Genomic DNA, 25,448 nt, shown 5'->3' on the forward strand with positions numbered 1-25,448 from the left:
TTTAGGGCATGTATGTTTATGTGAATGGCACTTACACATGAGGATAAGATCAGATCAGATTTGCATGAGACAGAAGGACCAGACCTATGTATAATACTTGCAAAGTCAGCAGGTTCCCAAAAGTGCCCTCAGTGCCTTGTTGTCCTGATAGGGTTGGTATACAAAGAGATCTGTCCTGTGCTTCGTTGCAAAGCACCCATGGAGGATAGGAAGTAATTCAACAGCATGGCTGCAGAAGGCACAGAGACATTTACAGAAGCCGCAGTGAAATTAGGCATGTGTCTCAATCCATTGATCACAGTACCTGCAGCTCCTGTTACAGAGGCAGGTGAAATGATAATAAATTTGACACAGCATCTCTCAAAATCTTGCTAACAAAATTAATTCAGCTCAGCTTGGATCAGACCATATGGGATGGCACTGAAAACAACTGAGGGCTGTAAAGACACCATCTTATATGGCCTTGTCTTTAGCTGTAGCGGGGGGCTCCCAGCCATCAGTTTTATTAAGCCCTGTTTTATTGCTATTTTCTGTTGCTATAAGAAACAAGATCAACCGAGATGTGTGTTACATTCAGGAGTGTTCCCTAAACAGGACCTGCTGACACACCCTACAGAAACCGTAGACTATTGACTGAACAGCAAGAGATGATGTTGTGCAGTGACAATGACCTGAAGGGAGAAGACTCCCCAGACAGCTATGTCCATGTAAGGAGACCCTAGGAAGGCAGTAGCATAGGAAGTGAGGGCTGGTCCTGGGTCATGGGGAGTGTGGGGGGAAGAGCTCAAATAAGGGCACAGTGGGAATCAGCTCTCACTGAATCTCATACGGTTATGGCTATGCATAGGGAGGCTGTGCATCAGGGAGAGGGATGTAGAGATGGTCTCTGCACTTAAAAAAAGGTCTGAAGTCCCAGATAGACTAGAGAGAGCAAAACAAACAATGAAGAGTACATCAGGAGCCACTGCAAGACAGATGAACCACTATGGTATAAAAGAGAAAGCGTTTCGTGATGTGTCCTCAATAATAAAATGAGATGGTGCCAAGAAGGCTGACCTGGTAACATTTTCCAACTACTCAAGAGGTCAGACACTGTAAACAGGAAGGGAAACATACAGGGTGTTACTAGGGTTAGTGAAGAGGTGGAAGATGAGATGAAATGAGTATCAAGGGAATCTGTTCAATGCTGAATATTCCTGGCCTTCAAAGCAAAGTGAGGGATCCTAGCAGCAGGGATGAGGATGGACATCTGACAGCTTCTTCCCTTAGTCCACACATCCCATCCTGCAATAAAATGGAGCTGGAAAAGCCATGGGCTCCACAGGAAGCACCAACAGACAGAAGATACACTGAAAGACACACTGAAAGGTGAGGTTTATCAGGATGGATAGCCCAAGCACCAAAAGAAAGATGGAGAAAGCTCAGCTAAGCATCATCTAGTTCAGCAGCTGAAGGTCAAGACAGGGTAGCTTCACACAGTCTGCTCTCCTAGTGTGGGTGTGCAGGGAAGAAGGAAGCACAGAGGCAGCCGTTGCAGCTGGAGGGGAGAAATCGTCACATCCACTTTGTCAACCCCAAAGAATCTGGGCTGACGTTTTTCTCTTTCCAACAGTCGAATCCCACCCTACCAGCTGCACGTCACAGCTGACCTCCAGTCAGGACCTATCTGAGTCAACATCAGGCGATTAAACCGTGCAACAGCAGCTTCTTCCCCTTGTACACGTGCAAATTCTCTCTTGGCAGGTCACTCCAACGGCCAGGGGAGCAGAGCAAGCAGGCTCCCTCTCCTACAGCCACCCAGACAGGCACCAGCATTCAGCTTGGTCACAGAACCCAGAAAGAAGGGTTTCCATTGCAATCTCTCTAGAGATCTCAATACAGCCCCTTACCAAACTGAGAGTGGCAGATTCATTTCCCCTTCTTTAATCTGAGAAGCTCTGACCTTTGAAGTACAGACCTCTTCCCATAGGAACACGATGCCTGAAGAAGAGAGAGACAGTAACACATGAAATAGCTAGAAGTGATTAAATTGGATTGACGAGGAATTCAGGAAAGATAACAACCATGGGATTACACTGTCAATTCCAAAAAACTGCAGTGACTGTCATAGCACCACATCCAACAGATAGAGAGTGGCTGCAGTGCCAGTAAGTCATCATCAATGGCAAAGTGCAGTTCTACTTTTAAAAGTGCCTACGTTGAAAAAAAAAAAAACCAAGAAATGTCCCCTTGTTACTCAGCAGGTCTGTTCCCTTCTGGATATCAGTCAGAATTGCTGACCTCAGTGAAAAAAAATATATATAAATTACTCCAGCTCGTTCATCCGGCTCCACACCAAGAAAGGCAGCCAGTGTCTACTAGCATCCCAGCAATGTTACCACTATGGGAGACTGAGCTGGTGTCTCTTCTGATTCATACACAATCAATAGACTTGTTAAACTACAATTAGAAGGTCAGATCCTTCCTTGCAGCCACTCCTGTGCTCTCTCACTGAAAACAATAGCTTTGTGCAGGTGCCAATGAAAGCAGAATTTGGAAAAAATGGGCTTATGTGGGTGCCAGTGAAGGTAGCATTTCGTCTACTGAATCCTTACGGCTGCGAGGAACACAAGCAACAGAGAGAGCCTATATTGGCTTTGAGAGTGCCACTTTAAAATAGCGTGAGATGGAAGTTTAATAAAGTAAAACACATGAATATTTGACATGGCACCAAACTGAGATGAACAAAAGGAGAGCCCAGGTGAGGCTGCATGTTGGTTATTCATTATCCAGAGTAGATTACTTCTGCTCCCACAATAGGCAGAAGGAATTACCCCCAGCAGTACCAGAGCTAATTGCCTTTGTTGCAGCTGGTACCACAATGAACGATACTGTACATGTCTCCCCTGCACTTCGCTGTGGATCACCAAGGTTGTGAAGGGAATAAAACTGAGATCATCTTCATATACAATTACATATTCAAGATTTTGCCCTTTCCATTGGCAGTTGTTGAGTTTTCCCTCTCATGTAAGAGACGAATGAGCATTCATGAGTCAGGGATGCTGCATTTGTAAATGTCAAACATATTATAAGAACCTAGAGTAAAATAGTCAGTAAAGCTGTTGGATATCTTGTCTCATTCTAATTTTAAGAAAACAGAGTGTCCCTGCACCCACAGACTCATTGTCAGCCATTATTTTATTTACGAGGAATTGAGTGCAACAGGAAGCAGTATATGGGGAGCTGGGCACACAGCCAAGAAGAAAAGGAGCAAAACCCCTCCACCTCCATGTTACCTATTGCATCCAGGATCAAAGAGATGGGTCAACATTTAAGAGTGGTTCAACCTACGACATTATAAAACAGATTTCTGCACAATTGCCTGTGAAGGAATATCCCTATCCTTATCCCCCATCCTTCAAGAGAAGCACCTACAAATAGCAGGAAATGGGCTTTATCAAGCTGTGTTGTGGATTAATCCCAGCCAGTAACTAAGGCCCACACAGCTGCTCGCTCGTCCCCCCGTGCCAGGATGGGGGAGAGAATCAGAAGGGTAAATGAGAAAACTCATGGATTGAGATACAGACAGTTTAATAGGTAAAGCAAAAGCCACACACACAAGCAAAGCAAAACAAGGAATTCATTCACCACTTCCCATCAGCAGGCAGGTGTTCAGCCATCTCCAGGAAAGCAGGGCTCCATCACGAGTAACAGTGGCTTGGGAAGACAAACACCATCACTCTGAACGTCCCCCCCTTCCTTCTTCTTCCCCCAGCTTTATACACTGAGCATGACTATGGTCTGGAATATCCCTGGGGTCAGTTGGGGTCAGCTGTCCCAGCTGTGTCCCCTCCCAACTTCTTGTGCACCCCCAGCCTCCTCGCTGGTGGTGTGATGTGAGAAGCAGAAAATGCCTTGACTCTGTGTAAGCACTGCTCAGCAACAATGAAAACATCCCTGTGTTATCAACACTGTTTTCAGCACAAATCCAAAACATAGCCCCATACTAGCTACTATGAAGAAAATTAACTCTATCCCAGCCAAAACCAGCACAAGTGGAAATCTAGGGTGGATTTTTTCTTCATTTAAAAGATGCTGATTACCACATACCACCTGTGCAATACCCCAAGGGGCAGGGTAAGGGAAGCCTGGTCCATCACTACGCAGTTACAACTTCTCTGTGGAGAAAATTGCAAATTGGGCAGTGCTTGCCACGATTTAAAAAAGAAAGCACCATCTAGGAATCCAGAGGTTTCAGTTTGCATCTCACAATAGCAAAAGTCAAGGTTCCTTTATCAAAGGGTGGACAATCTGCTATAAGAGGCTAACACTGGACAAGAAAAAACAAAGATGACACTGCAGTGGAGATAATAGGCAAAAGGCAATCTCGATCAACAGGGTAGTCAAAGATAGCTAATTTCTAATCTTGGCTAGAAGCTAAATAGTAAACTCAAGACAAAAGGCCTGTCACAAAGGCAATCAGTGCAAAACCTGACAGAAAGATAATACTGACGAAGATCCTCCAAAGAATGAGACTTTGCTGGCAAAATACAATCACTGTGGATAGTCCCAAAGACAAAATTTGCATGCCAGAAAGGACCATAGAGAATTAGCACTACACAAGATGGACATGAAGCAAAGCAATGAAATCAGATGCTAGTAGTCCAAAAGTAATGCTATGTATGACTTCTAGCCCCAAGTATTTAATATTAAAGCATCTACATACTCCACACAGAGATACAGAGATCCCATGAAGAAGGATGAAGTCAGTGAAACTGGGAGTTGATGTCAGCAGGCAGGAGAAGATGGAAAATGGGATAATCATGGTCTTGATTCGGTCTCTAGAAAAGAGAGGAGCTTCACTGTTCTCTCATTAAGGAGATCATGGCACGAAGTGGGTTGTGCATTGATTACCACTGAAGATTTGTTCCTTTCCTGGGCAGGGACAGAGTGCTGCATATACAAGCACTTGGCTGGAGGTGGTAAGAGGGGACTCCAGTCCCAACTAGAGAAATCCTTTCCTGAGTCACTACTGCCTGATGACTTGAGTGAGACATCAAAGGCAGCAAAGCTGAGAACATGAACAGGCCTCTCCAGGAGCTTCTTTAAATCTACATTATGCCTATTCTGAAGCCTAAAATAGGCTCCTTTTTAATTCTGTGCTCATCAGCACCTGGGATTCACTAGCATCCCATAGTAGCCAGTCAACTATGAGATACATATCTAACTGCCTCTTTGAAAGCACAATTACTACATGAATTGCTGTCCTGACTATACATAAATTGGGTGAGCTTCTAAACACAGCCATGAGCAATCCAGTTATTTCAAACTCCTCCTCCCCTGGGCTTTGACAGAGCACTTCAGTCACAGGGAGGCAGGGTGCCTCAATCACCTCCACTACAGGAAGGCAGTTGTCTGTGGGCCACATCACAACAGTCCCCAGAGAGCACTGCACAAGAATAATTTGGGGCAGGTAGTCTGCAACTTCCAGGGGGACACAGACAAACAGATCATTGGCCACTTGGAACTCAACCAGCACATCAGATCTGACCTCCCTGACACAAGGAACCCTCAGAGACAATAAAGCAGTCCAGATAATGACTTTATGTCTTGTTCTAAAATCCATCAAATCCACAAGTCCAGCATTCCTCACTTCCAAGCCTTCATGATGCTGCTCAGCCATGACCCAGACAGAAGACATTGGTCGAATACCAACCATGAAGACCTCCCCTCCATATGGCAATGCCCAGACTCAAGCTCATTTTGGCACGTGATATTGGGAAACCAAAAGCTCAATAAAAGCAAGCTTGGAAACCCACTCTATACTCTAGTCCTAGTTTTGCAAATCCCCCATCTCCAACAAAATATGAGTTGGCTTACAGAGAAGCACATGTTTCTAGCAGTTATATGGGAGCTGTTAGATTTTACTATTCAGTTGCCTGCAAGAAGAAAAAGAAATCTCCTCTGTTGGCCTATTTATCTGTCATAACGAGATTCTTCATAATTAATTTGTCCCTAACAGTTGCTTTATAATGGTAGTGAGAGAATATTTCAGGAATGGCAATTACCTCTGGTGTCAAAATGATGAGGAAAACAAATGTTCAACCATCAACAAAATGCAGTGCCTTTTCCACTCCCACCCGATGGTGGGTGACAGCACTGCACATCAAAATTACAGTGCGGTTAATTACTAGGCATGTTGCAATTGAGAATTCATTTCCCCTCTTGAGATGAAATTTGTTGAGCAATGCAGGTGGAAGGAGGGGCATCTGCCACTGGGATGGGGGCTGTGTGGGGAAGTGGTCTTATCTAATTGCTTCTTCTTTAATTTACTACACATATGTCCAACAATTATAAGCAGTGGACACTATTTAAAGGAACTTTACTTCATTAGCTACACATACATCCCACCATTTCAAAGATGTTGCAAAAGGACAGAGCTTGACTACTTCATTGTTGCTTTATTTATATTTAGTATTCTTCAAATGAAAGTCACATGCCTGCATTAGTATTTCAATACTAAGATGAAATATAATGGGTTTCTAGGCTGTTTGTAAATGGGAGAGTTCCTTGGGCTGTGAGCTCATTGGATTTCAGCATGTTACGGAACCTGACATCTGACTGTTTCTGGAGTCAGATTTCCAGGAATGAAGCTAAGACATGCACAGTGTGGAGCTCGTCTCTCCAGGTGAGGACCAAGCTCTGCCAGAGCTGGGAATCCTACTCCAGAAAGGGACTGGGAAGGGAAAACCTGCTGCCTCAGCTGCCATTCACACAGGTGTGCAAAGCTGCAGCATGGGAGAGCTGTCCTGCCTGGGGCTGGCAATGAATCCACCCAGTGCCTGGGTCTCAGTTTTCTCAGAAAATGAAGATTGTGGCAAATCTTTGCCATGTGAGTTACTAATGAATGCAAGGCCAGGTGGGGCAAGTCTGTATCTAATCTGCCAGCAGCTTGGTGGCTGCCACAGATGTGGCAGCCAGGGCTGAGGCATCAGTGGGGAGAGGTAAGGGCAGAGCTGCAGGAGAAGCAGGAGAGCAGGAAGCTGATTCAGGCCTGGTACAGGATGGCGGCAAAAGTGAACAGAGAGGTCAGCTGTGCAGGGCTAGTGTGGGAAGCTGCATGTGTTCAGATGGGGATATACCAGGAGAGGTGCATGTGTGAAGCTGCTTCTTGCCTGCATTTTGCTCAGTCCTCAACCACATTACCAAGCACTTGCTACCCTAAAATCAAAACATAGGTTTAAAAGAATCAAACATCACCCTCACTACTGGTACAGACTCAGTCCCTAGCCTGTGGCCTTTGGAGCCAGTGGAGGTCAAGGAAAGTTGTAGTGGATCTAACCCTGCTGGTCAGGGAGGCAGGAGCTGGTATAGCTCTTGGGAGCCTGTCACATGCATCAGGTTGCAAACACCTCTTGACTTCAAGCACATAGCCCAGTACAAGCACCAGCTCAGAGTGAGGAAAGCACAGCTCCAGCTAACAGCCTTGCTGTTTCTCACTCCCCGTTGCTCAGGAGCCATCATTTCATTATAACAATGTTCCTAGTCAAGGATCACCACTCCATATATTGGCAGTGAATAACTCCCAATTCAGACTGCCATAGCAAAACCTCAGCTTACTGCAAGAAATAGAAGCAGGGAAGCTGTCCTGGAGAGGAAGAAGAGAGACAGAACAGGCAATACCAGGGCACTGCAGAGATGAAACAGCTCCTGCTGTGCTCTGGAAATGCCCAGCTGTGCTGCGTGACTGTGAACGCAAAGGAAAGGGCCCAAGGGGGGAAAGTGTATCTTCCCTACTTCTCTTCACACAATAGTCCTATGATAAACAAATGGGAGTGCAAAGCCTGCTGCCCTTCAGCAATCCTATAAAAAACAGCTTGTGTTCAGAGCAACCCTACAATAACAAACAGGCTGCACAGTTACAGAGTTCACAGGCAACTCAAAATGAATACATTTTCAAACAGAGATTGCAGAGGCAGTAAAGACATTTTAGGAGCTGGTGTTTTTTGAAAAGCAATTCTGGTAGTGACCTTTTCAGTGAATTTACCTCTAAATTCAGCAAAACTGGCCAGACAGTAAACGGATCCAGGCTTGGCAGGAGGCATTTCATAAAGCACTGTGCATGTGTGTATACGTGCAGGCTCACATGCAGATTCATTGTTAAAGCGGAGCTAGGAACAGAGTGGAAGCTGTATAAAGATGACCCTTGTCACTATGTTTATCTGCTCCCTGTGGGCCCCTTCCAAGTCACATCAGCTCAGTACACTGACAAAAACAAGTTGTTACTGGTGTCAGACCTGCCAAGATGATGCTGCTGCAGAGGAAGGAACAGCAAGCTGCTCTGAACGGTGCACCATCAGCAGGATTTGCAGCCACTGAGACAGGACTCTAAAGTCAAAAAAGAGACAAGAAAACAAAAAAGAAACCCCAAACCAGTTCTATGGGACCAAAAGTAGGCTTAACTAGGCTAGCACTGAATGTGATTACCATCTTGGATTCACTGCTTCAAAGCCATCTTTGAACTTTTGTCTCTGTCTCAGAAGTGGCTACTTCAACAGGAGCACTCATGCCTGAACACACAGGCACATGTCTACAGGCAGACAGATGTGCTTGTCCAGATGTACAAAAATGCAAACATGTGCTCACATCAGCAGATTTCTAGGCAGGGCAGCTGATCTAGTAAATAAAGTAAATAAAGTAAGGGGTAGCTTCCAAACCTGGCACCGAACTTTATATTTTGTTTTGTTCCTAGACTAAATCAGCAACTGCTCCAACTCAAGCAAAACATAACTTCCTTTTTTCTTAGTCCCCAGGGCTTCCTCAGACTGGTAGAGTCCTGCCTGGTCCTGCCTGGGGCACCAGATGAAGACAGCAGAGTTCCTGTCAGAGACACCTTTCCCTCAAGTACGCAAACAGGGTGGCCCCCACATAGGTAAAAGCGTTTGCCTGGAACCCACTAAGATGCCTTCAACGTTGCCAAGAAGTCCAGAGAAGTGTTTGCAAGACACCACCCACCACAGCAATTCCCTCAACACTGACTTAACAGACTAAATGAAGACACTAGCTTGACAGGTAAGATAATTGTGTGCTACCCTCCAGCACAGTCTTTTATCAGATACACTTTGGGGAGAATGTGATAAGGTCACTGGTTTAGCAGAGCAAATCTACAGTATTCAGTCCTTCTCTGAAATTCCAGCCTGGCCTGATACGTGAAATATCCTCTGCAGACCACACTAGTCTTTTCACTCCTGTTTTTGCACCTCTGTACTCCTAATTTGGGATCCTTCAAGCTGGCGTTTCATTGCAAGCTGACTACAGTAACCTAGGAACAGAATCCAGAATATGGGTCTTGTTAAGGACTCAAAGGACAAACAAAATGACATTTGAGAAGCCCAGTTTGCCATTGCAAGTACTGATGTGTCTCCATCCCCAAATGCATCTTTTAGGTATCTTTTTTTCCTAGTTTCAGATGCAATTATTTCAATTCTCAAGCCAGCTGTATTCCTATTCTTAAAATAGGTAAAGCACTGGCTATCTGTCAGCTCTACTGATTTTACAGGTGGCCTCCAACAACCAAGTCATATAAACTGGCCAGTAGTTCAAGGCTACACAGTCCTTCATTAAGAAAACATCCCTAATTAGGGCCTGATCCAAAGTCAATGGTTTCAGCCTTGAGTTACTTACAGTGGCATCCTAAGCAATTCCTGCTTTTTGTTTCCTTCTCTCTTTACACAGACCTTCAACCCTCTGAGAAATCCTATGTTCATATTTATTTGCACCATTCACATCTAGGGTGAAAATCTAGGCAAATAAATAAATCTCAACCATGAGCTCTTCAGAGAAGACACCATCTCTTGCCGTATCTCTTGACTTTGCACTGCTGAGTGGTCATTTCACATTGGGACTCAAGGCATAGTCCAAACACTAAATAAAACAAGATTATTTCTTCACTTTCCACTTGGTCTTTTTATAGTGCTTCTCATAGTGCAGGGTCCTTACACCCTACATCCTTCAAGGGCTTCCTAATGGTTTCCTCACTGTACTAGTTGAGATGTTCTTCAGATATTCCTCTGGCTATTATGTACCTCTTCAGCAGCTCTAAGGAAGCAAAGTAATGAGGTCTTCAGGGATTCAAATGAAAAGGGATAGCCCCACCTGGAGGAGAGATGGCTAAATGCTCCCAAGGCACACAGTTTCACTCCTGCTGGGGAGGTGTAAGAAAGATGCAGGCCCACTTAGGCAAGCAGTGTGCCTGACACCTCACACTCATGCTCCTGGAGTGAAGCACTTCAGGGACTAGGGTGCACAGCCAGGAAAAAAAGTGCAATAAATGGGGCACTGCCTCTTTCCTCTCACTTCTCTCCTTCTTCCTCCTGCAAAAATGTCACAGTGAGATGGCCCATTTCTCTGAATAAATCACTGCAGAGGACTGAAGAACATCTTGTTTCATAGGCACACATCCCAGAAAAAAAGGACCTTCTTAATGCTACAGATTAAAACCTAGAGATGCTGTGGCCATAATGTTCAGCTGACACCACTCTAGAAAGCAGAAGGAGGAAAAGGAAGTGTCTTATAAGATTTATTTTACAGCTTGTTATGTGTTTTCAGTGCAAAGCTTTCATGCTTTATGTGTTGGCAGGAAGTTTGCTAGACAGCAGTGCTCAAATGTAGAGTCATCAAGCCAACAGCTGGCCCTGCTAGTAGCTTTTTTTAGACTGCATTAGCGTTGACCATGCTGTTTAGATTGAGATATCCTGGGGAGCACATAATAGGGCAACCAAACACGATCAGCTCAGGGACTGTGGATGGGCCATGAAGCTCTTCACCTTTCTATTACTGGTTCCCATTTAGTTTGGTGACAGAAAGTCACTGCCACCTAATGGTTATTCCATGTGTCATAGGGAAGTTCATTTGCTTCTTCTCACCCCAGTTCACCACAGGTTGAAGCACAAGCAAAGAAAGCCACCACCGCATGCACTGGCTGTGGTGTAGAACAGCCCCCAGACCCCATTCACAATTGCCTTTTTGAAGGAATGCCATGGAGAGCTCCTGGGGATTTTGCTCTGCAGATGCAGTCCACCTCCATCATGAAGAAACTATTTTAGGACATCACTTCCTATTATTTAAGGCACACAGTGTTACTGAATCATGAAGGAAGTCCAAAGACACAGGCTATTTTATTGGCCTGAACTATCCAGAAACTGTAGGGGTTTTTTGGAAAACACACACACACGCATACACCCACTCATTTTCCTTCCAGGATCCTTTCATTGGACAACTTCACTGGGAGACTCAGCTCATTTTGAAAACACTCACCCCACTGTGAGAAGCAAACACAACAAACGCCAGGAACAGCCTCCAAGGAGCAAGGAATCCTATTCTGTATAATGATGGCACAAGGTTACACCTTCCAAATATTTGCGTAGATACTGACAGCCCAATAACCAGGAGTCTGAATAAGGAGAACATCCTCATTCTGCTCTCAAAAGGAGGAAAGTTAATTAACCTCCCCAAATGGCTTTTCCCTGACAAAGCAATTCTATACCCAACAAAGTTAGTTCAGGAATGGATTCCCACCGTCTTCCAAAACACCTTGACTACAGATCCTTTCTCTCCTTGCTACGTCCTCTCCATTAAAAAAAATACCTGTATCCACGTTCACAGCAGTAACCTTTTGTCTTACAGAGGAACACAACACAAAAATGCCCTGCCAAAGATTTTCAACTGTGGACACTTCTGCTGAAATCTGCAAGATGACCAACCCATTGCAATCCTCTTACTTCACTGACAACAACTCAGAATCCCGTTGATGCCAGCCCTTAAACAAACTGCATGTTGTGAGATACCTCCTGACTGACAGTAGGATCAAGAGAAATTAATGCCAGCAATATACGAAGTGTCAACGAAGACATCCAGGTACTACAATGAGAGGCACACTGGAAATGTCACAGGGTAGGCTGACTTGAGACTGAGGAGACAAACATTCAAGGAGGCAGAAGAATGTCAGAGAAACACAGCCCTCTACAGAATAAAATGGTTTGCTGAGAAAGCAATAGGTAAGGAAATGGCACTGAGCAGGCTGCCCTCCTTCCTCCTCTGACTCAGTACAAGCAGAGGTAGAAATGGAAAGAAATGCCCAAGCTTACATGTGCAAAGATGGCCAGAATCATATAATGAAACAGACATGAAGTGAAGAAAGCTCATATCTCCCCTAATGCTCCTGAGACTAGACCTGCAGACATCTGATGTCTTGGGGCTAACCATGGCTACCACTGGCCTTGAGATCAGTATACTGGCATTATCATCATATGCAGGAAAACGGCAGACACCCCAGGAAAGCATCCGTAACTCAGGAGAAAGATCAAGTTACCTATGTGGTCCAGCCACCAATGGCGAGATGAAGCAACCACTGGGATGGACATAAAGCCTGACCACTTAAGGAGGTTTATCCCTGCTACAGGCAGGGGCAGGAATGGAAAAGATAAGACATTTTTTGTTCTTGGCTGTTGCTGAGGAAGGGCTGTGAGTGCCATCAGGAAGGTGGATGCTCATATCTCCTGGCTGATGGGAGAACCAGAGAGAGGCAAACCAACCCCAGGGACACACACTGAATTCCCAGATACTGCCTCCTGCCTCATGGAAAGTAGTAAAACACCCCCAATCTGCTGGCCATAAAAAGGTGCTGAGAACTGAGGGGCTGAGAGCATTAGCATCAAAAGTGGTCCACGAGGGACAGAAAAATAGAGTAAGATTGAAGAGAATTCCTTGGAATTAGCCAGGAACCTGGCTAAAAGCCCCTGAGGAACCCATTTCCTTCTTAATCTGCTTTGCATTTAATTGTTTCCTAATGACTATGTCCCTCTTTGGCCCCAATGGACTCAGGGACTGGTGCTGCCACTGAGGCTTCCCATCTCTCATCTGAGGCCATGGGTAATTTAGAGGCTCCAGTTTAATGGCTAACTGGGAGTCCATGGAGAGCAAGTTAGGCATTATTAGCACCTACCAGTAAGCTGAGTACCAGGGGGAAGATACACAGAAAAAGTGTTTTTCCACTCCCAATTGCAAGCCCATCCTAGACACACATGCAGCTATACCCCCTCACCGGAGACAGAGGCACAGAAGCTGCACCCAGACCTGCTGGCACTACCCACAGTCCCAGGGTCACCAAATCCCTGCCTCACAGAATCTCTCTCCTAGGCACAGCACGAAAAGTGAAGAAATCAGTAACCAGTTCATACACATGCTTAAAAGAAAATCCCAAACTCTCAGCATATGAAGAGGAGGTTAAGCTGGCCTCACTGGAAAGACAGAAAGCAAATAGAGTACAACAAATGGCTGAAAGCACCAGAGAGCTATCCAGGACAGAGGCTAGTAGAAGCAACATCTGGGTAAGTATCCTTCACACACAACACTTATTTGGGAGGGGCATTTCCATCCTCTTGGCCCCATCCAGTGACTAATCTTTAGTACCAACTCCAATGGGGCAACTTCTTACAAGTCATTCTGAGCTAGTCCGAGACCAACAAAATCAGCTCCCACAGTGTTAAAAGACCTGCAAGATGGTAAAGACTTAGTTGCCATCCACTTAGAACTGCTCTGACATAAAGGGTTTGGCATGCAATTGCCCACGCCCAAAAAATTCTCCCATGCCAAACTGATGCTTTGCTAGCACAAGCTCTACAGGGATGTTGCTGAGGAACCCACAAGTGCTGTCACTGTCAGGCTCAGTGGTGGCCCTCCATAACACCTGCCAACAGCAGGACAGACCTCCACAGGCCAACGAGTTTTACTAACTCATGCTATGCCTGTGCCTACCTCCTCCTATCTCCCAGCTCATTCCCCTTCCTGCAGCCACAAGCTAGTGCTACCCATGCCACAGAGTGCTCTTGTGTCACCCTGACATGCTGTGCTTGCCACTGGCTCTGCCACGCACAGAGGCTGACTTGGCTAGTTTTGGCTGCCAAGCAGGGAGAGGCCAGCTCTGTGCAGTGCCGGCAAACAGGGCCCTTTCTGGCTGCCTGGGGCATCAATTGACAAACCATCAAAACCTGCATGACAGAGGTTAATGAAGCCATGGAGTGACGTGGCAAAAGGTCAGGAATTTGCAAGGACTGCTGCGAACTGCTGTCACGTGACAAGCTGTCCACAGCACTGATAACTTCATAACTTTGGTGTCGCTCAAGAAAGCTACAAGCAGCTCTTCTGCAAAACAGGTTTCAAAGGCATGTGACAGAGACACGGGCAGATGGAAAGTGAAGCTCCAGACTCCAACACCTCTATCTCCAGTTTATGCCAGGGCATCAATGCCACTCACCTGTGATGGGGAGCTACAGCAGAACAGCTTAGCATCTTTAGACAGGAGAGGATGAGAACAAGTCCAAGGAAGCCACTCTGCAGACTATCCCAAATACTCTAAGACCACACCGATTATGTGGATTTTCTGCCAGAGGAATACTAAAGCATGCTGGAGTCCAGTGCCACTGATTTCTACCTGGCCCACCACTGTTTCCAGCTTTAGAGTCCCTCCAGTCTGAAACACCCTGGAGAGCACCACCGCATGCATTACAACCACACCAGTGGACTGAATCCTACATGCACTAAGAAGAAAAATGTGGTTAAAGACCTTACTTCAAACACACTATGCAGACTGGCCTAATTTGGCATAAGCCATATTTCTCACTCCAAAGAGGCCTTGAGCTGGAACAGCAGAGAGACCCTAGCTACACACACAACATGTGCACTCAACTAAAACCCAGTGTCACTCACAGCTCAAGGTTTTGTAGGGCTGTAGGTTGGAATGAAAGGTGCAGCACAAGACTGAGAGGAGCAATAGCGGTACTTATCTTCCTTCTCACTAGAAATCCTTTTTCTATTCACATTAATTACTGATATCAAAACATAACAATGTGTTTTGCAATAAGATGTACATTTCTTTGCCCAATTCTTATTTCTTCAGAGATCTGCAAGCCTGATTCATCCCTATTATTTCCCCTCCAAATTACTCTTTTTACTTAAATCCCTGAGCCTTCTTATCCAATAAGCAGGATAAGAAACTACTGCCAGGCCCCTCTCAGCAGCTGACCTCCACACAACCAGTCTGGGCAGCAGAGAACCGGTGACAGAGCCCAAATGCATCTTACCCCATACACCGAGTACTTGAATCTCTAATGGACATAAGTGAGCACTGGTTGCATGTGGCTACTCTTGACAAGGGACGTTCTCCACTGGGCAATGCAGGTCCTGCAAGAATCTTATCTAATATGCAGCACAGTTTGCTGTTAACAATTTGGTAGAAGGCATATTGAATTATTAAGCTGACAGATTGATGGTTTGATATACAGTAATGGCTTTGGCAACACTCCTGTGCCTTGCAGTTTCCGAGGAACACAATCTAGTGCTATCACCCACCTGTGATTTGAGGAAATCATACTCCTCTGATCCGTATGGGACGCTCCGAAGAGAGGTCAGGTAGTCATAGGTGATAACTGCTGTCTGCAAATGAAACCAGAAATGTTGAGCAAGCTCTACAGTTATCAAACCAACAAAACTTTGTTAAGGAGAATGCATGCAGTTTAGGCTCCACAGTGAAGTTTATGGTAACAGAGTCATAAGAAATTAAATTAAAATATTTCAATTTCAATGAACTTTTATAGAAAGCAGGACAGGGACCTCATTGACATGTAACTATTAAAAATAAGCAACACTTGGCACTCCTATACTGTCTTCTATTTGAGAAACTCAAAGCATTTTCATAATCTCTGTACAGCACCTCGCACAGCAGACTCCCATTCTCAACCATCTGGGGCTTCCACAATAAGGTCTGCTGCTAGTAATAGAGGCCATGCAGACCCTGTTTGTGCCCCATCAGATATTCCACACTTCATCTTCACACCACCACACTGGTGCATGCTGAGCTCAGTCTGGGGAGGTGGCTCAGCAGGGAGCAGAGTGACTGAAGACAAGCTCACCGATTAGCACAAGCAGCAGTACTTTTGATGATATTCAACTGCACAAAGGACTAGAGGTACAAAGGGTCAGACACCCAATTACAAAATAACAATATGGGGATCCAGCTAAAGCTTTTTAGCTAGACGTAGCCACAGACAATGGAATTAGATTCCTAAGTGCCTTAATGATTTCTGAAAATGGATCTAGGGTATTTCACAATTTTATCCTATGACTAAAGTTCCTCTCTTTCCACAGTCAGAACACCAGCAAATGGAACAGAAACATACAGGTCATGTTTATTAAGTTTACTGGGAGGGACAGAAGGGAATGTACATCTAGATGAGCCTGTCCACTAACCTGCCATTTGAACTTCAAGATCATTGCCATAAAGAACCATTTGCTAACTCAGATCTAAAGTCAGATTTCCTAAAATCTCCCTACTGAAGGGGTAGCATCCCATTCTGGGACAGGATACTAGCCCCACTTTTCACTGCAAACATGCCTAGGAAGGGCATAAAGCACAGTTGTGAAAGCCAGGGAGGCAAGGGGATCAAATCTGGTTTGAGACAAAGTCACTGGAACTGACAATACAGAAACAGTCAAAAGCTCAGAGATGCATCCAAGAGGGGACCAAGCTGGGAATCGGTTACAAACAGACACACTCCTTCCTTGTGGAGGTTAGGTTTCTCACGTTTCCTGTTTTCCGAACTGGAAACAGCACAGCAAATTTTTTTTCTGGCTTTTCAGGCTTTCTTGCCCCTGGTGAACTCAGGAGCTACACAGCTACACAGAGACCCATTCAGAAGAAAAATTGTTCAAAGCATCTTCACAACCTCAAAGAACAACTTTGAAGTGGAGGGAGGTTCAAATCAGCCTTGCATGAAGGCTTGAGTTGGTTCTTATTTTATCTCTGGTCCACGAGGGTAATTATCACCTCCAACTTGAAAAGAAGCAGCTAACAGATTGGCCTGTATTACAGAGGAAGAGGGAATTAATTAAGTGGTTGCTAATTACATCGTAATCTTAAACACTAAATTAGTATTATGATGATCCTGATAGGCAACTCTGACATTGCCAAATCCCTGCTAGTGTCTGAGATGTATTCCAGCTACTGCACAGAACGTTCCTTCCACATACCCAAAACAACTGGGATACCCTCAAAGAAATATAGCAAATGCACAACCACTCTGCCAGGTTTCTAATTTTACCAGAACATAGAAACTGTCTGAAATGTGTTGCTGGCCACGCCACTGGCTTCGTTCTCATCCAAGACTAGTGCTGTCATCCATGTTACAGTGTGAGACTGAATCTGAGAGACATAAAAAGACCTACAAGATCAACCAGTCCCTCCACTTACAAATGCCAGATTACTTCTTTAACTGATCTTGTATCCAGTCCAGTGTTAAATGTCCCAAAGACTTGGGCTTCTACTTTGTATCAATGACTTCTCAATACCTCGCACTCTTCCACCACTCCTAAAACTATCCTCAGATGTTACCAAGTCATGGCACAATGTTCCCTCTGAATAGTTGTCTACCCACAGGTAAGCAAGAGTGAGTTCCCTAAACTGAGGTGCAAGAAGAAATTTTCTGCTCATGCGCTTCAACAAGTTTCTTAGGAGAGTGTGCAAAGGACTACTGAACCAGTACGCTTAAAATACAAGCAGACTCAAATCGTTCCAGAGTCCTGTAGTTCTAGGTCAGGTTTCTTGGCCTCCGTGTGTTCTTTTCGCCAGGCTTTTGTTTTGTTTTGTTTGCCACACCACAACTTGTCTTAAAGTTTTGTGTCTGCTGCTGCTGAACTTAGTTCTTAAGAATTACAGCCTCTTAATTACAACCTGCTTTTGCCTGGCTATTGTCCAATAATTGAATCAAGCAGCCAGGTTAAGAAGCCTGGGCAGGGCTAGATTGAAGGACAGATGCTTTGGGTCCATGCAGATGCAACCAATATCGAAAGTCACTTGTTTGCTACAGAGTTTCAGCTTTCATTTACAAAAAGAGCAAGCCTGAGAAGCTGAGCGTCTTAGAAAGGAACATGTCTAATTGCTCTGTTGGCTTCACCCGGTCCATAGCTAAGGAATGAGAGCAGTTTGGGCTGCCAGTGCTCAGATGAGAGCTGACCTCTGACTTTCCAACAAGGAGCAGACCCCAAGCTGGGAAGGCAGAGGTCACTGGTGCAGCAGGACTAAAGAATCTCTCGGAAGCAACCTAACCATATGCAGTCCTGTATATTAGAGGGAACACAGAATTCAAAAGAGACAGAAAATTCGTGTTTGAAAAGTATACAGACACACAGATGCAAACACATGCTGCCATAACCTAAAGAAGACTGAGCATTGGTAGCTTGTTTTTGAAGGTGTCGTGGTTTAACCCCAGCCGGCAACAAAGCACCACACAGCCACTCACTCACTCCCCACCCCACACAGTAGGATGGGGGAGACAATCAAAAAAAAAAAACCTCATGGGTTCAGATAAAGACAGTTTAATAGGACAGAAAAGGAAGGGAAAATAATAACAATACTACTAATAATAAAATAATAATAATAGAATATACAAAACAAGTGATGCACAATACAATTGCTCACCACCCGGTGACCAATGCCCAGCCAATCCCCAAGCTGGGTGTTCCCCAGCCAACTTCCCAGTTTACATACTGGGTATGATGTCATATGGTATGGAATACCCCTTTGGAACATTTGGGTCAGCTGTCCTTGCTGTGTCCCCTCCCAGTTACGTGTGCACTCCTAGCCTTTGCTGGCAGGGCAGTATGAAAAGCTGAAAAGTCCTTGACTTAGTATAAATACTGCTTAGCAACAACTAAAACATCAGTTACGTTATCAACATTACTCTCATCCTAAATCCAAAACACAGCACAATACCAGCTACTAGGAAGAAAATTAACTTTATTCCAGCCAAAACCAGAACAGGGGGTCACTGCTTGCAGCTATGGGTGCAGAACCCTCTAACGCATTTAAGAGCAGGGCCAGTGAAGTGCCCATGACTTGTGACTTCCCTGAAGGCAGAGGACGTGAAAGTCAAGCACGTCTTTAGATTCACCAGCATCTAAAGCAAAAAAACCCTCCTTTTCCCTACTTCCTATTCATCAGGAAAGTAATCTCTCACCATCACTCAAAACACAGACCAACTGCACAGCTTCATCACTGCACACTTCTCACTTATTTTTGTCTTAAACAGAAGATAGCCACAAAAACTCTGGCTTCAAGAAAGACTGAGAAACACTGGTCAAGCAGGCAGAACTCAAGGGCAGACTGGAGACCCCAAACAGTCTGAATAGCAGAATCCCCTCCAGGCACATTAAGCTGTGTTCCCCCTCTGTGCCTCAGTTTCCTGTGCAGTAAAAGGGAGAGAGCTACTCCCTGCCACCAGGCAGCACTGCCTTATGGTCAGGGACAGAGCACGAAGCTTAGCACTTACTAGGTAAGAAGGAAAGATTACAGTTTGTACTTCTGCCCTCACTCTTTCAAAATAAACACTCACTTTTCACAATATTTCATGATGCAGCTTGCACATATAAACGGCATGGCATCTGAGCCAACCCAGAGAGCTTGTTTCTTATTGCACCTGCCCTCAGGAGCTGACTCCCTGTAAAACTCATTAATGAAGTGCTTAAAAGTCATAGAATATGCAGACAGAGAGCTACTTACTACTGGGGGTCTGTAAATGATGGAGATCGTGGCCTGAAGTGACACATGTGTAATGCAAGTGAGGTACAGGGAGACTGATACCCCCTCCAGAGTCTCTGCTCTGGATCATCAGATCTGTTCCTGGCTGCTCATGGATTCATCAGTGAATATCCTCAAGGAGAAGGCAGCAAACTGTTTGGCTAGCAGTCTGCATTCTCAGGTTTTCTGGAGTGGTGATCAACACAAGGGTGAAATAGCGGTGATGCTAGGCAGATGTAGTGTTTATTTTACAAATCTGGAATCCAATCTCAGAAGTACATCATCTCCCATCCTCACTTCACCCTTGCTTTGAGAATGATCCTCAAAACACCTGCCCTCCTCTCCCCAAATCTCTCATACTAAGGGTCACAGGGCAATGGCTACTGTAGCATATCAATACAACAACCACGATCCTTAAAACAAAAGGTTCCAATGTAAAAAATGGCATATGCAGACAAGATGGTTTGAACCATTGAACTGTTACCTACTAACTAGGTCACTGTTAAAGGCAGCAGGACACTGTACCTAGGTGACTGACCTGGAAGGGTGGCTGATGAAGACATGGGCCCAAAGTCAGCCCTTGCTCTGAAGGTCCCACCCTATTTGGGGAAACAGAGACAGTTCTCTGCAGCTCAGTATCTCTTTGTTTCTTTCCAAAACGTGCAACGACAGCTCTATTCTTCATATGCCTTCACCCCTTTTCTCCCCACTGTGTCAACAACTTGAAGAGCTCCCTATTGACCTTCTGACTCTCGGAGCCAGGTGCCAACTGGAAACGCAGAGAGGGAATGCAGGAAATCCCAAGTTCTTGTGAACTCCAATTCCCTTACCCAACTAGGAATCCTCCTGCGCGTTACTAGGGTGAAACTTACTGTGGCAATGGCTCGGCCCACACGAACAACTCCAAAATCATTGGGATCCAGAAACTTGTTTCCATACAGATAGATGCCAGAAGCAGCTGCTGCCAACGAGACAAGTTTCAAGGCCCTTCGTGCCATGACTGATGAACCCTGCCGAGACACAAAACAGCAACTGTAACATCTGAGAAGGATGCAGTGATCAGATGCCTACAGCCCCAAGGGACGTGACAAAACAGGTTTTAATTGCTCCTTTGCTAATAATGCATTGCTAGCACTGCCCCCAGCCAAGAGCTCAAGCAATCATGCAGCGACCAAACGTAAGCTGTTCTGCTCTGACTCCATAGCTATTCCTAACTCAACAGTGTCTATGGGCCACAAACCCAGAAGTACCTCACTGCTAGACCTTGTGCACCCACAACAAAACATTTGTTCATGGTCCCAAAGGCTTTACAAGGAGAAACAACAGGTGGACAGAGAGAAGGGAGTACAAGCTCACCAAAACTCAATTCTGATCACAGCAATAGGCTGCCTCTTCAATGCAAATGTTTTGAAGATACCACAGCACAGGCAGATTGCAAGGGGATAATAGAAGATATAAAAAAGCAAGGTTTAAAAAGAGCTCTTGCAACATCAAGAACACCCAAAACTTGCTGGAAACTCTGCCAGACTAGTTGCGAAAGTGCCTCACTGCTGATGAGTGGTAGGGCAAGAGGCAATGCATCCCTGGAGGTCGCATGCAATTCCAGCAGCCAGTGGCAGACAGCTGCATACAACGCAGGGGATGGGAGACCTGATCAGAGTGACCAAGCGAAATCTGTTTTCTCATCATCACTACCCCACTCAAGTGCCAGGCAGGGACTGCACTGGCAGAACGGACATCTGCAGAAATCAACAGCCTAATCCTGGCTCTGTCACAGGCCCAGCACAGGCCTAGGGTGAGACACTTCTCACTCACTTTTTGTCTGGGAGACAATGGTGGGGAACAAACGCATCTCCCACACTAAGCACTTTGGAGCACTGTATTCATTGCTTACAGTATATAAAGTAGTGTAAACATGTAATTCATTACATGATATATGTATTATGATTCTTTATGTCACTTTAGAGGATTCAGACCTGAAAAAAAAAATCACAAATTAGGTGTATTTTTCTTTCCTTTCCCTTTGGCTGGTATTAGATAGAAAATATGGTTGACCATTCTTTCTGCTTACACTACGAATCAAGAGGCATGGTTTACCTACTCTGCAAGCTCTCAAGAGCACTCCTGACAGAGTGTGGGCTTTTACCCCATCAAGATGGAGTCCACTAATCCTGCCACTCTTAGACTTGATCAAGAAACTTTCCTACTTCTTGCTGTGAGCCTTTATCAGGGTCAGTCTGGTGTGTGCCTTTTCTCTCGGAAGCCTTATAACCAAAAAACACGTGCAGTGACACAGGTCAAGCCTTTCAAAAACAGTTCACAAGAACACAATCAGTGAAATAGACTAACATAACACAAGAGACCTCTGTACATGAACCTTAGCTAAACTTTATTATTTCCTTTCATTTCCTTACAAGTCCTAGGTAACTTTGAGGCAGAAAAGCCAAGACACATTCTGTCAGCACCTGTCAGAGCTGCCTGCAACACCCCAGCTCTTTCTCCTGTTGGAAGGGGTAGCTGGCTGATCAGGACTCCTCCAAACCTACAATCAAACTCAAGACAAAATAAACCTGGCCCCTTGACTGCAGCCAAATGAACACGTGCTTCCCCCCAAGAAAGCTGCCCTCCTCCCCCTGCCTCACAGAAAATCTACAAATTTAGGGGCTCCTTCCTGGAGGGCTGATCTCTTTTGCACAGAAATCTCCTGTATCCTCCATCACCTTCAAAAGACATTTTCTGCAACATGTTTTAATTAAACCATTTCTGCTCCTTGTACGTTTTTGTAAAATTTCATTTATTGGAAAGCGAAAGGTGCAAACAGTGACATTTTTTCAACACAGAAAATATGCCCCTCTCTTTCATTATTTTTTCCTTTACTTTCTTTATTACTAAAAGAACATTTGCGTGAAAGCAGGATGCAAGTCCATCTGTTCTTGCATCTTATTCCTACCTGAAGGTATAATCTGCAGTTCGTGACATCACATCTATTGCCATACCCGCCAGCTGTACGTCACGAGCAGAAGATGGGAACTTTAGGTAGCAAATAAACAGGCAGAGCAGCTGAGCTCTTCAGCAACAAAGTTCCTGCTTTCATGCTTAATGTGTTGTACCAATAAAAAGGGAAGAAATAAACCCCCTCCAATATAAGGTACAGAAATGGAATTGTCAGAAATCAATTGTATTTCAAAGTTTTGCATAAGGTGTCGAGGAGCCTTTTCCATGTAAATGAGCCATTACGACACCCCTAGGGGGATCTTAAAGACCCTGTCAGCTGTGAAATAGCCTCAGGATGTCACCGCCTCTCGTTATAAAGGCCCGCGTTGACGGGCCGCCTCCAGCTCTTCCGCCGCCTAGCTGAGCCGGCTGCTTTGACTTTCACACGACTTCACAGGCGGAAGGTTCCCGTTCCTTACAGCCGGGCGCCGTGCCTCTCCCACTCCCACTCGGGGGAGCCGGGACGGACGGCGGCTACCGGGCTCCCGGAGCCCAGGAGGCGACTCCCTCGAGGCCCACCACCGCCGCCTGCCCGGGCCTGTGCCCCGGCGCGGCAGCGCGGCCCGGGAGACCGCGCCCTCCCAGGCCCCGGGAGCCCTGACCGCCCCCGCGGGCAGCGGGGACAGCGCGCCCAGGGCGGCCGCAAAGCCCCAACGAGGCCGATCCGCGCGCCCGAGCCCGCGCCCGAGCCCGCGCCCGCAGCAGCGCGGCCCGAGGTCTACCCGTGAAGGACGCGAGGGGCCGGCTCCGGCTGCTTTCGCTTCTCCTTCAGGCGTGCCCTGCCGTGCCTCCCGGAGCACCGCCCGCGCCCCCCCCGCCCCGCCGCTCCCGCCTTCAGAAACAACCCCGGCCCCGCCGAGCCCTGCGGTGGCCGGCCCTCCGCCCCCGGGGGCCTGCGCTTGCGGCGGGCAACGGCCGCCTGGGCCCGGACCCCGCTGCCCGCCGGCACCAGCCGGGGCGCGGAGGGGCCGAGGCGCCCGAGGCCGCAGCGAGGGGTGGGAGGCCAGCGAGGGTCCGGGTCCCTGCCCGCCGGACCCTCCGCAGCCTGCGGCACGGCGTCGACCCCCTCGGCCGGCGCACGGAGCCGGCACTTACCGCCTCGCCGGCACGGCGGCACTTCAACTCCCGCGCGCCCAGCCGCCGGCTCCCCCCTCCGCTGCGCACATGGTACGGCTCTGCGCCGCGCGGCATGCTGGGAAGTGTAGTCTCCGGCCGCGGCCGCTCGGAGCGGCGGGGGCGCGGCGGGACTGCAAGGGGCGGCCCCTGGGTGAGCCCACCGGGGAGCGGCGGGGGGGACAGCCGGGCGGGCGCTGCGCACCGGCGGCCCCGGGGCTGCTCTCACGCGTCTGCCCCTGCTGCGGGGGTGCGCGCTGCTCCCGCCTCCTAATTGCAGAAGAGGAGGCGCACGGGCAGCGCCTCCAGTTCGGTGCACAACTGGGTAACGCAGTCTCGGCTTCATCCGTGGGGCTCCCGACCCGGCACGGCTGCCCACAAAAGCCATCTTCTGCGCTCTTTAACAAAATCTCAGCCTTTATGATATTTCAGTTGGTTTTCAAAGTTTTCTCACTGAAGGCCCTGCAGCAGGGAGAAGGTACCTGTATGCGTATATACATATATATGTATATATATCAGAAATCACGAGAGAAAGTAGAAATACCAAACTCGGATATCAGAGCACTCCTTTTCTACATCTGTGAGAGGTGCTGGAGGGGCACTGATGCTTTTATTGACTAGAAGTCAGAACTGCTCTTTAGCGAAGGGTGTGGGTTTGACCAGGGCACCATGAACATTTTACTTTGCGAGTCTGGCTATTGCAACACATCAGGATTAGGTGTGAGCACAGTCACCTACGCAGCCGTAGCATGTGGGTTGGCAATGCCGTGTCTGCTCCTGGTGCTGAGCGAGTGCTCTCACCAAAGGGCTTCTGGCAATAGAGTTGAACACTTGTCCTGCTCCTGTTGAACACAATACAGTGTTGTTCACCATGTGGTCAGATCCTCAAGCAGCGTAAATTGATAGCGTAAACTATGCAGCTATACTTAGCTTTTACCATTCGGTGAAATGCACACATGGCTGCCTAGTATCAGCTTATATTTACGGGTATAATTCCAAAGGCCAAAGAGGTGTGTATCATAAATATCTCAGAAACTGCTGTTCTCCATGCAAGAGAATGATTCAGTAAAACAACTGTGTTCACCAAGAATAAAAAAGCTGTTGGCAACAAGGAAAATAATTGCAGAATGAAAAAAAAAGCTTTCTCTGCAGCTAACCTTTAGCTCCTTACTGTAAGAAATGAAAATGATAATAAATTTTATTGTATTCAAGGTTCAATGCAAAACCAATCTCTTCACCAAAGTCTTCTTGCCATAAAGATTACAATAAAAGAGCAAAGCAGAGAATGAAAAAATGTTGCTGAATTGTCATAAATATTGTAAGAGATTCATATTCCCCGGAGCAAATACCTAGCTTGATAGTTACCCACTTGAAACTTAGCATTTCTGATTGAACTTTTCTCCCATTGTGAAAAGAAGGAAACTCAATGGTGTTTCCAGTCAGTATCTTTCTGATAATAAGAACCTGAAATTCAGTAACATCTGGGAACCCATAGTGGAAAATTGGAAGTATTTGGGACAGAGTTAAGGACACAGCTACCACAATTAATCCTTAATACTTTAAAAGGATGCCAGAGACCAAAACCAGGAGGAGACCAAAAAGATCTTAATAATTCTTTGAGAGTTATTGTTTCCAACAGGATTCTGGAAATACTGAAACAAATCCAGGAAAGCATCACCACACTGCATTTCCATTCATATTTGCAGAGATACAGTTGCACCCAAAAAGGTAG

The 25,448-nt window shown here is 46.2% G+C and overlaps 1 protein-coding gene across 4 annotated transcripts in view; it reads right to left on the bottom strand.

Moving 5' to 3' along the window:
* The window catches only part of ADCK1 (aarF domain containing kinase 1), an 81,593-nt gene extending 57,659 nt beyond the window's left edge, over nt 1-23,934 (bottom strand). The window contains exons 1-3 of one of the 4 annotated variants that reach the window (XM_069783766.1): nt 23,699-23,934; nt 20,482-20,619; nt 15,388-15,471 (exon numbers count right to left, since the gene is read on the bottom strand). In XM_069783766.1, the coding sequence (XP_069639867.1) occupies nt 15,388-15,471; nt 20,482-20,619; nt 23,699-23,794 (318 nt within the window). In that variant the 5' untranslated portion in view covers nt 23,795-23,934. Of the gene's footprint in view, nt 1-15,387; nt 15,472-20,481; nt 20,620-23,325; nt 23,367-23,698 lie in introns of those variants that run through there. The other 3 variants (XM_069783765.1, XM_069783763.1, XM_069783764.1) reach the window with 3 other exon arrangements.
* Between the last annotated feature and the right edge of the window lie 1,514 nt (nt 23,935-25,448).

The sequence above is a fragment of the Haliaeetus albicilla genome, chromosome 5, assembly GCF_947461875.1.
Source record: "Haliaeetus albicilla chromosome 5, bHalAlb1.1, whole genome shotgun sequence".
NCBI lineage: Eukaryota > Metazoa > Chordata > Aves > Accipitriformes > Accipitridae > Haliaeetus > Haliaeetus albicilla.